Source organism: Diabrotica undecimpunctata, chromosome 6, assembly GCF_040954645.1.
Source record: "Diabrotica undecimpunctata isolate CICGRU chromosome 6, icDiaUnde3, whole genome shotgun sequence".
Taxonomy (NCBI): Eukaryota; Metazoa; Arthropoda; class Insecta; order Coleoptera; family Chrysomelidae; genus Diabrotica; species Diabrotica undecimpunctata.
The window spans coordinates 106,242,133-106,255,342 of NC_092808.1; the positions used below are offsets into that span (position 1 = coordinate 106,242,133).

The window sequence follows — 13,210 nt, forward strand, 5'->3', positions numbered from 1 at the left end:
TACGCCATTAAAAATTTAACACCAAAAATTGCAATTTAAAATTCAACATTTATTTAGAAAACAAAACAGTTATTTAAATAAAGATATAAAAAGTTGTCGCAATAGCAGCAACGTGACATTTCTATATTTTACATACAAGTCTGGCAACAAGATGCTATTTTTAAAATGAATATAAGTACTTATAATTATTATTAAATTGTGGGATACGATATAGTATATAGATATTGATTAACATCCCCCAATAGTACAGTATTGCTGAACAGTATACCAATCTGTCATAAAAACTGCTGCAGACAGATGTAAGAGTTTCTGCTGTACCAGAATTGCAGACTTCTTTACTTCGGTTTCTTAATTCATTCAAATTTTGCGCTCTAGCCTCAGGATTATCGTGGATAATGCTTTTTAAATGTCCCCAAAAAAAGAAGTCCATTGGTGTAAGATCTGGAGATCGCGCAGGCCACTTAATATCGCCTATTCTACTGATAACTCGATTCGGGAAAGTATTGTTTCCCTAATTATTTGAGCGTTGTGAACTGAACATCCGTCTTGATGAAACCAAATATTCTCCAGATTTACATCAGGAAGATTGAGAATAGCAGGAAGAACATGATTCTGTAACAAATCGATGTATATTCTACTATTTAAGTTGCCCTCACTAAAAAATGAACCTATTATGTGGTCTCCTAAAATGTCAGACCAGACGATAACTTTTTGAGGACGTTGAGTTCGGTAAAGAACACTTTTGTGCTGGTTTTCCCGCGCCCAATACCTAGTAATGGAAGGATTGTGTCTCCCTACTAACGAACCAGAAGATTCATCAGTAAATAAAATGTTTTTAATAAAATTGGGTTCATCATTAGCCTTCGTTATAGAGTTTCACAAAACTCCATTCTTCGAAAGTAGTCGTCTGGATAAAGCTCCTGCGTTTTCGAATAGTTAAAATTCTTGTAACCGTACTTTTCCTATACTTTCGTTAAAGTAACATCTAACTCTCTAGCAACACTTCTACTTGAACGTGTTGAATCTACCTCGATTGTTGCACAAATGTGTGTATTCCGGTATTCTCTTTCCTTAACTTTTTCTGGTGACACTTCTTGAGCCTGACATTTTCTGCAACTTTTAAGGCAATAACAACTGTCAAAATTTTTAACAATATTATGAACTGACTGTACGCAAGAAATTGGTCTGCGCTCAAAAACACAGAAAATAAATCTACACACTGGTGTCCAGAATTAGCACCACAAAACCAATTTATTATTTGAACCTTTTCTGCAAGCGTATAAACTGACATGTTTACAAAAATAAATTAAAAATCCACGCTCTTATTGCTTTAAACAACCACTGTATATTGACAAATTATTGGCGACGGGGCAACGGAGGTTCGTGAAAAGTCGACTGCACGCAGTGTTGCCATTTATAGGATGTATATCTAATTTAACACTTAACGTACTGTATTATCAACCTACATCGCTATTTAAAAAAATAAAGATGACGACAATACAGTAAAGATGACTATTTATATTATCTTGAAAAGTTTTTTCTGATTCTTAATATTGTTTATTGATTGTATAATTTTAATTTTATAAATATTTTTAGAATATCTTGTTTCTGTCGAAGTGAAGTCCAACACAGATGTTGAAAAACACACAATCTTTGAACTCAACAAACTATTAACATCTAGCAAAGAAGTTTTTGCGGAAAGCAAAAGTACTAAGGCAGTTGTTGACCATATGAAGTTTATAGTGGAATCTGACTCACAACTAAATTTAGAGCAATGTGATAACATTAACAACTGTTTATTACTTCTACGAAATATCCTTCATATTCCTGAAAATCGAGAACCATCTTCTAATGGATTCAACCACACCAGCATGCAAAATCAAATTATGTGGAATTTGTTTACTCAAAGTATTGACAAAATTATCATTTACCTAATGTCCTGTCCTCAAAGGGTAAGAATTTTTATTAATATTTTTTAGTTTCCAAAGCTATTATAATTTATATTTTCATAAAATTTCTTGCAAAATTCACTATTTCAATTTCAAAACACTTTTCTTAAATTTAAAATGTTAATATAAAATACACAATTTAAGAGTACAAGGCGAAGAACTTTAAGAAAAGAAGGAAGTAGTAATTAGTGGCTACACAGACGAATTTAGAAAATAAATATTAATTGTTTAAAAAAAATTCTTAATCACGATTTCTAAAAAAATAAGTCAAAATCAAATATTTTTACACTAGGCCTAGAATAACCATAATAGTGAACCGTAGAAGGAATGCGGAATTCATTTGGGGGCTTAAATTACAGGGTTGCCACGGTTCCTACAAATATTGAATGATTTCCTTTGAAATGTTGTTTACAGAAATCATTGTTGCATTAATTGCATTATGTGTGACCTTCCCATTGGTCATTTAGGTTGCGTGGTTGATAAACCCGGTCCATTAGAAACAGATGTAGGGACTGCTTTGCGCCAGTTTTCTCTGTCGCACTGGAAGAACGGGTCTTAATTGCAACAGTCAGTCTATTTATACTATGTGTCTATGATTTTAATGAAATTTTGGAATTAACCTCTACTTAAGCTTAACTTCTACCCTTTAAATCGACCATATGTCAAAGTGTGCTTTTACCTTGGTGGTGGAATCGACTCCAACCGGAGGGTTGAAAGCTTTATATTAAAAATAACCTCAAAAATCGAGAGAATAATATATTCTAAGCAAAATTTGTTCTTGTTTTATGAGTTTTTGTGAAAAATCAATACTTTTAGATTTTTTCTTATGTTTTCATTGGATTTTTTATGAATGACTCAAAAACTTTACACGTTATCTAAAAACCTGATAGTGGATAAAATGTAGCTTATAAAAATCAAAGATGTTGCTTCTTTTTATTTTTGCTGTTAGTCTAATGCAAAGCGAGTTTATTTTAGTTTGATGGCCTTGGCCGAGCTAATTAGCCAGACAAATTTAAAGACAAACAATTTTTACAATCAGAGGAATAAACATGCAATCATCCGTACAATCTAACGTGCAATTTTATTTTTTATTTCTTTTTTTTTCCTGCGCTAAGACATAACCCGATTCAACATCTCGGAGATTTACATCTTCCTTTTTATTTTTTTTTAATTCTTTATATATTTTTTTTTATTTTATTTATTTTTTATATATATATATATATATATATATATATATATATTTTATTATTTTTTTTTATTTTTTTTTCTGCTATAATACAATATTTACTTAAATATAAGAGTTAGTTTTAAGCTACAATTTATATTTACAGTTTTTGATATGTTCGTAAATCGTTTTTAATATATTGATATCTCTAGAGAAAATCAAATTGTTCAGGTAGACGGGAAGTGGAATTTTTAATATAATAAGATTATCATATAATTTGTTTATATTTACTGATTCGTGAGAACATTCAAGGAAAATATGTAATAGGTTACCTTCTTTTCCACACTTGCAATTAGGTGACTCCGTGAGACCCAACTTGTACATATGAAGGGGGGTAAGAGCATGATTAGATCTTAATCTGTTTATAACCCTTATGAAATGGCGATTTGATAGAGTATGAAACCATCTTTTTATGGGTATTTCAGGCTGCATTTGTTTGTAATTATTTCCAGTTCTCGTGTTTCGATATTATGTTTGTCATTTTTCTTTTTGATGCCGTTTACTAATTATATCAATGTCTGAAAAGGGGAGTAAGTTCAAGGGAGCTTCTCCGCCTATGTCTAGGGCAGATTTGGCTAGGCTATCTGCTATTTTAAATTTTAAACTACATAAACTACATAAAATAGGAGTAAAGAGGAAAATAAGAGGAAAGAGGTCTTGAAGATGTTTTTAGAGTACTAAAAAAGCATTAAAGTGAGACTTTGTGGAAATCTCTAGCATATGAACTAAGGCAGCTATGATAACAATAAGATCGATTTCTATTTTTTTTTTTTTTTTTTCATGTGAAAAACAACATTAATACTAACCCCTAATTGCAATTAAACGTTATCCATCTTAACTTCAATTTATTTAAACATCAGTCATGGAATCCAAAAGTTTGAAAATGAATAATTTTGAAAAAAATTATGGTTAAAGGAAAAAATATTTTTAACATATTTAAAAATACCTACCATACCAAGTATTCAAAATAAGTACAAAACTATCGAAGATACGTAAAATTTCCGGTATTATTTAGTTACAGCAAATTCTATGTTAAGTTTGTAAACATTTTTCATTAAATACAAAAATTTACGCTTTAATAAGTCATAACTCATTATAGCCTATATGAGTTATACCCTAAAACATTTACTAATTCGTTAATCCATACTGATTTAAACATATGTTTAACATGAGCGACCTTTACTACAATTATGAATTAAAATTAAATATGTAACAAACAGAATCATGATATAATTATCACCACATATAACACGACAATTAAAAAAAATAATGTCTTTATAGAGTCTCTCGTTTTATTTGTAACTTTACTTGTAACTGCCAACACTTGAGTTGGGGGAATTATTTCGTAAATTGCTAGTCATAATTGTACAAAATTTGATGTACATCTATTTTGGGATATGGAAATTCCATATTTGATATTTGCAATGTTGCCAGATTTCCCGTATCCCTTATATTATTAGTAACTTTAGTGTTCCAAATTCATCGCCTTGTATATTCAGTCATTACTGAAATCTCCTATTCAGTACGAATTTAACTATATATAACACTTATGATTTTATGTAGTCTGGAAGCTCTTAAATACATAAAACAGAACGTGTCTGGCAACACCTAGTTGTCTCAACAAATTTTTTAATACTAATTATTTTCAACTACATTAAAATGTAACAATTGATAGATTACAACATTTTTTAACATAATGGTTACTTTATCAAGTGTTCAAAATGCGCTCCATTTGTGAATTGACAGTACCCTAATCGATGGTAAAATACATCTACCACATTTCTCCATGATTGTCTATAAATTATTCGAGATTCATCGATAATTTATTGCCTTAGCTCTGCAAGACTTGCTAATTTAGTTTTTTAAACTGAATTTTTGAAGTATCCCCAATAAAAATAATCTTTAGGATTGAAATCAGGTGAACGTGGAGGCCATTCAATTCTACCTAGTCTACCAATCCATCGTCCGGGAAATATCTCATCTAAATAACGTCGAACATTTACACCAAAATCAGCTGGAGCTCCATCTTGCTAAAACCATATCTGATTAAAATTGGCCCCGAGCTAGTTTCTCAGTGTAGGTACAATTTCATTTTTACATTTCGTAACTATCTGACGTAAAATTTCTTTCGATGAAAAATGGCCCAATTAACTGAGTACCTACTATACCTGACCATATATTTAATTTTTGTGGTCTTTGAGTGTGGTTTTCACACATCCAGTGTGGATTTACGTCACTTCAGTACCTTAAATTGTGTCGATATAAACTTCCACACAGTGTAAAGGTTGCTTCATCGGAAAAACATATTTTGCTAACGAAATTTTCATTATTTTCAATTTTATCTGTCATTACCTTAGTAAACTCTAATCTACGATCGAAGTCATCTTCACTGAATTCTTGCAATTCTATTGCAAGTTATCTTGCAAGTTAATCTTGTATGGTTTAAATTTATTCTTACGTAATACACATGGACTTGGGAGTGATAATGTATGTGGATCTTCAACAAAACTTTGCATTACATCTAAAGTTTGTTGTCATTCATAACACTTTTCGGTCTACCTGATCGGTATCCATCTTTTACTTCTCCAGGTTCCTCTAATCGCTTTACAGTTTTTTGTACCGTCGCTTTATGAATAGGAAAACGGTGTGTAAGAGTATCATTAAACAAGTTGGCTACTTCACAATAAGATCTTTTTCTGTCACCGTAACCTCTCATCAGAATAGTAATTGGTTCTTTTTCGTTAAGAGTCATTTTAGAGAAGCAATTTATCTTGCAGAACTTTTCGAAACACAACAATTGTCAGTTTTAGTTAATAATGTAAATGGTGAAAAAATGTTAAAATCACAGCATTCTACATTTAAATATTAAAATCATATTGTGCAGTTTTATGTATTTAAGACCTTCGAGAGTACATAAAATCATAAGTGTTACATATGGTTGAACTAATATTGAATAGGGGATTCCAATAATGACTCAATATATAGGGTGATGAATTTGAAAAACCAAAGTTACTTACTCTTAACTTCCTTAACTCTTTTAACTTACTATAATATAAGAGAAACGATGAATCTGGCAACATTGCAAATATCAATTATGGAATCTTTGTATCCCAAAATAGGTGTACCTCAAATTTTGTAAAATTATGGCTAACAATTTACGAGATAACTGGTCGTTTCCAGACTTTTGGGCCACTCTGTATAAGGGGAACAATACTCATAATTTTTGAGCTATAAATGAATCGGCTGAACGTTGACCTGCTGTGCAGCCAATTCTTGGATACATTTGTGGCTCTATATTTAGCTGAAGGTAAACTCGATTGCCAATCATGGCAAAACATGAGATAGACTGGGACTACATGGATTTATTTAGACCAATATTGGACTGATATTGGACTCAACTTCAAACACAACACATTGAAATAAAAATAGAATCCACTTTGGAGTAAACCAAAGACCGGCTTTGGACTAACGGTGGACCCTATTTAAATGAGAAAATAATAATATCAAAATAGCAAAGAAAACAAAAGATGCAGATATACGAAAAAATAGCTTACCCTGTATAAGGGCCTCAATATTACAACACGAACTTCAACCTCATAGTACTGCTCAATGTAATACGGTTAAGCAATATTCCTTTTTATAGAAAGAAATACTCAAACAGGAGGTTCGGTCATTTTACTTTGTTTGAGTCTAAGTAGTACAGAAATTCACTTAATTAATGGTTGTTTCATCCGGACCTTTTAATTGACAATAAAAGGTTCAAAAGAGTATTGTTACTATATTTGCAAACAAAAAAAAAACTATCGACAACCTTAACAGGACTTAAAAAGGTTATAATCTTACCGCTATTTTTACAGAGACTTTACAAAACTGCCCTTTGTACACCCTAGAACGACTTCAAGCTGGATTACCCACTTCATCCAAAGAGTGCTTAAATGGCTTCAATAATGACAAAACTATAAATTTTTTACAAAATGCAAGACTAGTTCACAAAATATAGTGTAACATTATTAACATTTATGTAATTTATTGTACCATGCTAATAACCCCTAGTGGTTGAAGCAATTTTGTAAATAAAAAAAATAAAAAAAAAAAAAAAAGACTTTACAAAACAATCATAAAACACAGAATATTATTGGTAGATCTTCAGTAGAAACCTCTAAGGGATTATAAAAGAATATTATTTCAGTAAGCGGTATTCTAAAAAGTTTGTGGATCTAAAATTGTTACTCAAAATAGATGTTTTAACAAAATTGTTTCGTGGGAAGATGTTTATAAGAAATAAAACGTATGTACAGGGTGATTTAGGATTTTGTTATTTTATAATAAAATAACTAAAATTCGACAGGATATAGTTACTGGATTTTTGATACGTTACACAGTTCGAAGGAATTTGACCCCAAAAATAGAAGCACACTTCTTCATAGGCTAAATTTTGCTTGTTAAGGTATTCCCTACCTACCGTTTAAAATTTCAACAAAATCGATACATTTTGATAAAATTGTGAGTTAAAGACGTTGGTTCGCTGCACTAAATAAACTTTTTTAATAAACAGTTTACTTTTTCTGTAAATATTTCGATTTGATAATATGACTGATAAAATTACAAATTTGCTATAATTAATAAGTAATTACACATTCTTATATCTGAAAGTGCTAAAGTTTCAACGGGCGATATTTAAAGCAAAGTTTACAAAAATTTTTTTACAATCTTGTCTTAGGTTTATTGGAGCGTAACATTAGTTCAATTAATCGCTCTGATGTACAAAGACCAGCATGTGGGAACACTGCAGAAGCTGCTTAATCTTTGGTTGGAGGCTTGTTACAGTGACAGCTCTGAGGATAATGAAAGTAATACTTCGCCACCTGATCAAGGTAGCGATGATTCATCTCCAGTCATAACATCAGATCCTACCTCTGATTCCAGTGATACTGGAAGTAATAGTCGAAATAAATCAAACAATAACAATATCAACAACAGGGTAAGTATTTAATTAATTTTAAATACTTTAATATACCGTATATATGGCCTACTTTGCCCAGCAAATTTCAGTTTTGTTTAAATATTTCTTTTCTTAGCACATATAAATACATACAAAATTTATTTTGAGAACTTGCGAGATGTTAACAGAGAATGTACTTATCATTTTTTATCACAATCTTTAACACAGCCGAGAAAAAAAATTAAAGGCAAGGTGGGCAAAGTTGCCCCGGAAAAGTTCAACATTGCCCACCTATTTTAAATTCACTGTAGGGCAAAATTGGAACGTATTAGGACTACTTTGCCCGAGGCATACGTTTTGATTTGACTACTTTGCCCACCATACACTTTTGAATTTTATTTTTTAATAAAACTAGAAAAAAAACTCTATTTTTCAGAACTTTTTATAAAAAAATACAAGAAAAATTATTAAATTTTTATTAAAAAAACACAAGACAAATTATAACTGAAAACAACTTAAATTTTCTTTAAAAGAAAAATATCCTCTTCTACTTTGGAAAGGTTTCTTTAATATTTTTCTAATGCCTTCAAAATTGACGTCCGATATGTCTGATATGTTTGGATAAACAAAACCATTCGTATTTTCTCTTAAAAATTTTACGGTGTAGTACATATTGTCTTCGTTTATTATTTCTACTATGATCCCGATGAAATGTTTAACGGTTTTTTTTTGTAAGAAATTGGACCACCACAAAAGTACCAATTTTTAGATTATTTCCATCTACTTCGATATTTTCATCAGACTCGATATTTTCAACCATTTCATCCTGCTCTTCTTCATGTAATTCATCTGCCTTCTCAACATTATCATCGTCACTGTTATTCATCTCCATCTCCATTCCTTCTGCTAAATTTTCGTCCGCATTCGTCTCTATCTCTATTTCTTCTTCTGAATCCGCGATCCCACTTCCCTCCTGATTCTGATCTAATTCTTCAAATTGAACTGATTGACCGGGTTCAGTATTAAGCAACTTTTTTTTCCTTTTTTAATGGTATCTCCTTTCTTTTTTTGTTGTAAAAAAATTAATAATGCGTTATCAATTTCAGAGCTTACTCTTTTCGCAAATCTCTCATTTGGCATCTTTTTTAGCACTTCATCTGGGTCAAAGGGACACATTCCAGTTGCGCGAAATGAACTTTGAAGATTTTTTTTTTAAGTTTGGTTCAATCGCGTCTATTAGTTTTGTTAGAAATTGAGGAAAGATGGTTTTTTCAACTGAGTTTAAGTTAGGCTGACTAGTTTTTAAATCAGTAAGGATCTTTTTCCAGGCTCCCATTAAAGGCCGAAAAAATCCAACATCAAGTGGTTGTGTAAGCCCTGTAGAATAAGGTGGCAGAAATACAAATCTTATATTTGACAAGCCCTTATTATCTCAATATTGAGATGTGAGGACAAGTTGTCCCCAATCAAAACCTTGGTGCTGTTATCCCGTTTTGACCACGGTAAAGCAACTTTAAAAAACCAGTCTTGGAAAGTTGATGCATTAAACCATCCAGATTTTGTTCTATTATACAATGTACGAGGGGGCCACCCGTTATCCATCTATCATATAGTCTTTCAGCTCTATATAAACAACATAAAGTGATAGGCGTTCTCCTGTTGCGGTAGCTGCGAACATTAGTGACACTGCGCTTTTAGTGGCATTCATGTATCTTTCCGGGTATTTTGTCCCACGTCGAAATACACATTTTTGGGTACCAGGGTCATCTGACAGATTTGTCTCGTCATAATTCAGGATATTTTGAGGTTCGATGTTTTCAAGTTTATTTTTAAATTATTAAAATATTCTTCTATGATTTCTTCAGTATTGGCTGTCCTGGAGCGTTTAACGTTTTGGTAGTGCCTTTGAGTTAAAATGTGCTTATGTCGTGACAAAAAAGCCTTGACCCAGTCACAACTAGGAAGGTTGTTATTAGAGAAATAAACAACTCGAGTTCCTCTGGCATCTAAATATTGTTTGACAAGTATTCTAATCTCTAGGCTTGTTAAAGGAGCGCCATATTCTGCACTTGATATAACAACATCCACTAAATGACGTTCTTCTATTTTAGTGACTGTAAGGGGATGGCCAATGGAGTAAACATGCGTTTGTTTAATTTTGTTGAGAATGGTTCGGCGTGGCACCTTAAAACGTTCCTCTGCCTGACGAGAACTTAAACCTGCTCTCACTGCTTCCACGGCTCGTTCAAGCACGGCGTCAGAGTAGTTTACATACTGCCTTGCTCCCAATTTTTTTCTGATTTTTCTTGGCATTTTGATTTTTTCCTTGAAAGAAAAAAAAATAATTAGATAAATACCGACATTCTGTTTTACGTAATAATTATTACTTTATGGCGTTAAACTTAAAAGCACACTTTAGTTTCCTTTTAAATGACTATAAACCATTTTATATAGAAAAATAAAAAAAAAATATTAAAGATAAATGGCAGGACAACATTGCCCACTTGTATTTTGTTTTATAAAGAAATTACATGTAATCCCTGGTAAACGTTCCATCACAAAATCAGTTAAGGAAATACTAAATAAGACGTACAAACAAAAAATCAATATTCAAAGTCAATATACCTATTATTACTGTATACTCAGCAGTGCTTAGCTTTTAACCTAAAAAAACTACAAAAACGTGTTCAAATTTCTTACCTTACTACCAGCGTTACACTTCAGTCTCGCAGTTTAGTTCACACTGTCTTGATTTCTACATGTTTCTTAATGCGCGCGTAAACGTCTGTGGTACTTTGCTATGTTGCCAAGTATTTTTTTTTACAAATTTTATAATCTTTACAGTGGGCAACGTTGAACCCACTGGGCAAAGTAGGCCATGTTTACGGTACATAATTTATTAGATTAATATATATTTTTGTATTTTACATTTTATATTGCCCCCATATCATAAATTATTGTTTATTTAATTTTTAGTTCATTATTTTTTTCTTTTCAGTTATTTTATATTTAGATAATAAAAAACTTGTTCCTATAAACATATTTACATAGATAAAGTCCATTTTTTCCTCAGAACTCCCTTTATCTGTTTACTAGAGATCAGTAAGCAACTTTTCGTATTGGGCGATTCTCATATCATTCTGTTTAGTGATATATTATTTTTTTGCCAGCCTCTGAAAAGTTTGTGGCCTAACAGAGTAAGCGACAATTCATGTTTTTAAAGAAGTTTTATTTTTCAACATAATCTGTAATATCAATATATTTCATCCAGCGCTGCAAAGTACTCGTATACTTTTTATTAGACGAAAAACCCTGTCTTGAGTTTTGAGAATAGAAAGTCCGAAGGAGACAACTCGAGGAAATGGGATGAATTTTCTAACACAGCATAGTGGTGCATATCACTTAATGTCTGCATTGTCATAACACTTTTATGGGCAAGTGCATTGTTCAGATAGAAAAAAATTGTTTTCTCCTTAAAAACTGGTCTGTTTTCACGAAGGTTTACATCCAGTTTCATTAGAAGTTAAATGTAGTATTCTCCAGTTGTGGTTTTACTATTTTTAAGATATTCAATATGTAAAATTCCCATCGCATTTCAAAAAACACGGACGTCATGACATTTTCCGCCGATAGTATCGTCCTCGATTTCTTTGGAGCTAAATAACCAGCTTATATTTACTATCTAGAATCCAGGTTTCATTCTTTGTAACGTATCTCAAAAAGTCACTTTTGTTTTTTTTTAACGCGTGACGCACTTTTCGGAAAATGTAATGAAAATGCTTTTGTGATTCTCATTGTGCTCACAGAATACGTATTTTTTGCAAGCTAGTTTACGTTAAATTTTTTATGTAATATGACCAACACGTTCTTTTAATATTCTTACATCATTATCAATTTCACATACGTTTATATGTCGATCTTCCAAAATTATATCATGTACATTGTAGATTTCCGGGATGGTTTCAGTTCTCAATACTTCTCGTAGATCATCTTGAACGCTCTTCAGTAAAAAATCACCATACATATTTACAAGTGAAACTTTAAATCAATTCTGTCAAGTGATACTCCATGTCTTCTATTTTCAATATCTAACTTCTTCAACTGATAACTGCGGAATATAATATAGATTTCTTTACTAACTCAGTGGACGGGATCGGCAACTAGACATTAAAGCTTAGCTTGAATTTCTCGTGGAGTAGTCATGATTAGGTCTTGCTCGAAAAACATGTAGGTGTTTACGAATTAAGCAAACAGATTCTAAAATGTACAAAAAGGGGAAGAGTTAAAATCCCGTGATTTTTAAAGTAGCTTCTGCAATGTGGCCGCTGAGGCCAAAAAGATACCGTATTGCTTTTTTTGGTAATTTAAAAATAACATCAGATTGGGAAGACTGGGATTTTGGAAAATGCTAAATTGATTTCTTTCAAAACAAATCTTATTTCATAGCATAGGCTAGTTTCTAAGGTTGCTTTCTATAAAAATACCATAAAATTTTATAGAATCAACGATACTGATCTAGCTGTTATTAAGAAGCAAGGGTTAAAGAGCTCCTCTATAGGATAATGCTACTGTCTTATCCATGTTAAAAGATAGTAAATTAGAGTCGTGCCAAGTTTTTATTTTAAGTAGATTAGAAGTTATAGTTGCATGAAGAGTTGCAATATTAGAGTTTCTCCTGGTGATACTGGTATCATCAGCAATAAGAAAAATTTTTCCATAGATTAGTGATGTCATTTATAAAAATAAGAAAAAGTTTAGGATCCAATACCGAACTGTAGTATTCCACATACAATGCTTTGTATCGTCGGTCGTGCCAGTCGTTTTGTTCCATCTCTCGGATTCGCATGGCGTCTCACATTTCATGTATAATATATATATATATATATATATATATATATATATATATATATATATATATACTACTTGACTACTATAACTACTTGACCTTAAAGGACAAGCAGGTTTTCGAGTTGGACGATCTTGTATCGACCATATATACACTTTAGCTCAACTTTAGACCAACTCATCTATTATTTGTGGACTTAATAAAAACTTATGATACAATAACTTGGCAAATATTGGAAAGCTCATCTA

General features: G+C 31.5%; 1 protein-coding gene across 1 annotated transcript in view; it reads left to right on the forward strand.

Annotated features, from left to right (window-relative positions):
- The window catches only part of tim (timeless), a 141,858-nt gene that overhangs the window by 77,757 nt on the left and 50,891 nt on the right, over positions 1–13,210 (forward strand). Inside the window, exons 4-5 of the mRNA XM_072535062.1 lie at positions 1,597–1,952; positions 7,895–8,155. Coding sequence (XP_072391163.1) covers positions 1,597–1,952; positions 7,895–8,155 — 617 coding nt within the window. The remainder of the gene's footprint in view (positions 1–1,596; positions 1,953–7,894; positions 8,156–13,210) is intronic.